We start from the raw sequence: 4,164 nt of genomic DNA, 5'->3' as shown, positions 1-4,164 counted from the left end.
TATATTAATAAATTCAATAATTAAATTATTAAAATATTAATCATGTAAAAATTAGTAAAATTATACTAATGATTCCTTTCCATAGATGAGAAAACATACATCCATTAGAAGCTAACAGAAACACGCATGTCTTATGGTTAAATCCATAAGGTTCTGGCGATTAAAATATATAACATCTATTTTTTCAAATGTTAAACATAAAAGCTTTAAAAAAATTATAATCGCGAATTTTTAAAATTTAAGGATTTTTTTTTTTAGTAAACAAAATCATATTTAGAAATCGAGATACTGGAATCATTTGTGACATGAAATCTTAAATTCAATCCTTAGAAATCCCACTTTTATCACATTCAATTGAATAAAAAATATCCTAAACAAACAGGCAAGACAATGTTTGCATTTCATATATCAATATGAGTTTTAGTAAGATCTGACGATTCCAACACCAAAAATTAAAAAGAAAAAAAACAAAATACCTCGGTGTTTATACCATATTGAATACTATATAAAAAATGCTGATTTGAAGTGATAATTGTTTCTTCTCTTTAAATGATTTTAGGACAGAGGTAAAACTTTGAATCTCTGAAAAACCTTACAATTGTCTCAGCTTTGTCAGCAGAAAGGTCTGTAGTTTCTAAAATGTATTCTTTTGATGCTTTAGCAATCCCTTCAATTGAACCAATTGCTTGATTTAGCTGCAAAGATAATCGAGTTATTCAACCATGAACATGAAAAATTTAAACTTTCTTTTGCCATGGATAAAATTTTAGTAAAATATTGCTACCATTTTAGAACGGTACTCACAGCATAGGAAAGTAAAAATAGCAGAATGCTAATTGCTCTAATTTCATATCAATTTTGTCAAGGGCATATATATTTGTGGGTATATATATGAAATAAACTTATATGAATAGGATAACAACTCTAAAAGAAGAAAGTAAACTGAACAAGCTCGACAAGGACAACATAAATACCGCATTTGCATCGTGGTTATCAATCCCTGGTATGGATGTTACCACTCTAATGAAATTTTCCAACTCCTGCACTGATTGGTTCCTCTTCACATGCAAGAAAATGAAAAGGAAACAAAATTTCCACATAATAGATCTTAATATGAAGAATGGAGACAAGTTATGATCTTCCAACGAACCTCAGCTTTCAATTTTGATTTAACCTCTTGCTGTTTGCTAACTGTAGTTATATAGCAGTTTATCAGTTACTATAAAGCTTAAAATTCCATGAAGGTAGAATAAATTAATATACATTTTTTTATATCTAAACACTAAGTTTAATGTTAAATATATATTAGATATAATTGATAGTTATAAAAAACTGCAGTGAGTTAATGGTATGTTTTTTTACCGATTCAATTTGATTTATACTAGCTGGATTAATAGCCAGTTTTTATTACTAACTGGACTTGTCTGCGGTTTTTGGTACAAGCGGCTCGACACATAGATCCAGTTTTTTAATCATTGCATTGGGTTAAAGTGTTCAAACGTAGATAGGATCTTCTTACCTCCACAAGAGTGAGCTATCTTCACAATCTTTTCAAAACCCATCTCAATGTCTTGAACTGGCACAAATGTAGGTCTACCAAGCTGCATTTCATACCTTTCCACCAAAATCATAAAATCTATGAATTAGTTATTTGAGAATTATTATACAGTCAAAACGCAAAAACCATAAAAAATGTAGTTTGGTTGGTATAAGAATTACTTGAAGTAAGAGCACAGAAAAGAATCATTTTGGTCCCTAGTTGGAAGGTTAAGAGTGACGTAGAGATGAGCAAACTGAGCCTTGAGCTTTTTTGCCCTGTAAATGTCAGATCAAATGATTCAGAAGATGATACTAGAAGATGGATCAAATAAGAGCAATTATTAATATAATATTTCACCTGCTGAATATTGTTCCGACATTGCCGCAATCCCATTTTGTTACAAAAATAAATGCTACAGACAATCCTCCACAATTGAAAATGAAGTCCTACAAATAATAAAAGCAGCTGAGTTAGGAACCAATCATCCGTACATCGGATGACTGTAATAAGGAGGAAAAGAAAAGAAAAAAAGGAAAACGAAGGAAATACAGGGGAAATTGGAACAAAGTTAAGGCGGAAAGAATTTGCAGCGAGGAAGGAGGAGATGAAACTGATGAAAGATGGGTGTTGTTGGTCCCTCCAGGTAGTGTTCATCATGCAAACCCCAGCAGAAACTGCTTTAATAAAACAAATTAATTGACACATTGAAGCGAAAATTCCTACAAAATACGATTGTGTTTGATCAAGCACTTGTTCAGCAAAGAAAAAGCAGCTAGCTTCTCCTCACAATCAAACATCTCAAATCACAAACAGCAGCTGCCTGATTCTATATGAAATATTATTCCTCAAAACCAATATAGTAGCAATGCATAATTGATTATATACCGGATGTTGTTCAGGAAAACAAAAATCGAATCGTCCTTTGCTTTCTCGAGAAACAAACAGAAACAAAAGTACAGAGAGTTTCTTTCTACCTGAACTCTTCGTAACCTTGGAACATGGATTTTCAAGCACTGGATCCGCGTAGCCTGATTTGAAATTCGCCATTTCGAGCTAAAATTTAGATCTTCCAACTGACACCAAATGAACCGTGGAAAACTTGGGCGGGAAATTCAAATAGCTACCTTCCCAATAATTTTTTTCCTTTTACGTAAATTAAATTAGTTTAACGTAATTTACGCAAATCTGACGTGTTTTTCTTTTGATCCCCACCAGCAAACAATATAAATATCAATGTGGGTAAAATATACACTTAGTCACCCTGTTGTTAGTGTATTTTGGTAATCTAATTATAAAATTTTTTATTTTCGTTACTAGTGTTATCCTTTAATTCTTAGTCACTTTCCGTTAAATTTTTAGAGCAAATGATGACATTGCCTCTTTTTTTTTTTGGTGAAATGAAAACATCAATTACATAAAGCAACCATTCGTTTTATCTACTTGTAATAAATCTAAAATATCCTTAGGAGCTTCATCCATAACTTGTAAGCTTGATTTCCAACTCAAACTGAGTTTAGCAAGACAATCTGCTACCAAATTGTGATTTCTTTGAATATGCTTTATCCGCCACTCCCCCTCTGAATGCAAAATACGAAGAGTTCTTCGGATCACAGTGATCCCTGAATCTTCCAAATCCATATCAGACAAGATCTGGGCAATTTCAAGATTATCTGTCATAATAGTGACTCGTTTATAGCCCTTACTAAGTAAAATGAGGATCCCATCAAGAATAGCCCAAACTTCGGCTTCAAACGAAGAGCACACACCAAGGAAACGGTTAAAACCCACTATCCAATTTCAATCACGGTCACAAGCCACGCCTCCTGTTGCAGCATAACCAAAATCTCTGGCTACAACTCCATCAGTGGATAAAAACACCCAATTGTCATCTGAATTGACTATCAAGGAAGAGCCCTGCTTGCTCTTAAAGTGATCTCCAACATAATAGTTGTAGTTTCGGCCCCAACAACTGGAGACTTTCACCACTTCCGATGCTGTCCACGATATGTGTTGGAAGATGAACAGATTTCTATTCTTCCATAGACGCCAAGCGATTAATCCAAACAGGCATGACCACATAAGACCATGATCCTGCAATCTTTCATGAAAACAAAGGTTAAGAGAAAGCAAATCCTGAAAAGAAATAGAAAAAAACATTTGTTTTAGCTGTTCTGGAATTACAAGCCGCCACACATCTTGCGCGGAAGGACAATCTCTAAGAACATGCACCAAATCTTCAATATCATGACCACAAATAGAACAGGAGCTGTACTGACCGATTCCCCTTCTAGCTCGTTCCACATTAGTAAGAAGTTTTTGTTTGAAAGCAAGCCAAAGGAAGACTCTTACTCTCTGAGGACCTGGATATTTCCAAACAATCTTCCAGTAATCTTCCTGGGAATTCCAAGAATTCTCTTTCAGAAGCCAATAGGCACTATGAACCGAGAAGACACCAGATGCAGACTGGGCCCAAATAATCCTATCCGACCCAGAGTCAGGGTGAGGAGGAGGAATGCTAATGATTCTATTTATTATATCTTCAGGCACCCAAGCGCGAAACAAATCCAAATTCCAGCAACCATCAGAATTGACCATCTCCCTGACACAACAATCCAAATCAAGGT

At 34.3% G+C, this 4,164-nt stretch overlaps 1 protein-coding gene across 2 annotated transcripts; it reads right to left on the bottom strand.

The window, feature by feature from the left end:
- Positions 1-371: 371 nt before the first annotated feature.
- On the bottom strand, positions 372-2,657 carry LOC105766215 (protein PARTING DANCERS homolog). 2 transcript variants are annotated; one of them, XM_012585594.2, is made up of 8 exons: positions 2,515-2,657; positions 2,090-2,259; positions 1,898-1,986; positions 1,720-1,815; positions 1,520-1,614; positions 1,151-1,191; positions 975-1,058; positions 372-695 (listed from the first exon to the last, which is right to left on the bottom strand). In XM_012585594.2, exons 1-8 carry the CDS (start codon positions 2,585-2,587, stop codon positions 546-548), a joined length of 798 nt encoding a protein of 265 aa, XP_012441048.1. In that variant the 5' UTR covers positions 2,588-2,657; the 3' UTR covers positions 372-545. The 2 variants fall into 2 exon arrangements, with proteins under 2 accessions (XP_012441048.1, XP_012441049.1); XM_012585595.2 differs by having other exon boundaries at positions 2,090-2,214; positions 2,515-2,656.
- Between the last annotated feature and the right edge of the window lie 1,507 nt (positions 2,658-4,164).

This window comes from Gossypium raimondii, chromosome 5 (assembly GCF_025698545.1).
Source record: "Gossypium raimondii isolate GPD5lz chromosome 5, ASM2569854v1, whole genome shotgun sequence".
Lineage (NCBI taxonomy): Eukaryota > Viridiplantae > Streptophyta > Magnoliopsida > Malvales > Malvaceae > Gossypium > Gossypium raimondii.
Note: the sequence above shows the minus strand (reverse complement) of the source record. Positions and strands in the feature narration are given on the sequence as shown.

What these genes read in the sequence shown, in the direction of transcription:
- LOC105766215 (XM_012585594.2), bottom strand. Translation starts at nt 2,587, where the DNA reads ATGGCGAATTTCAAATCAGGCTACGCGGATCCAGTGCTTGAAAATCCA. An exon ending in GTCGGAACAATATTCAGCAG is followed by an intron (nt 1,816 to 1,897) that starts GTGAAATATTAT and finishes TGACATTTACAG; the next exon opens with GGCAAAAAAGCTCAAGGCTC. An exon ending in AATCAAAATTGAAAGCTGAG is followed by an intron (nt 1,059 to 1,150) that starts GTTCGTTGGAAG and finishes TTGCATGTGAAG; the next exon opens with AGGAACCAATCAGTGCAGGA.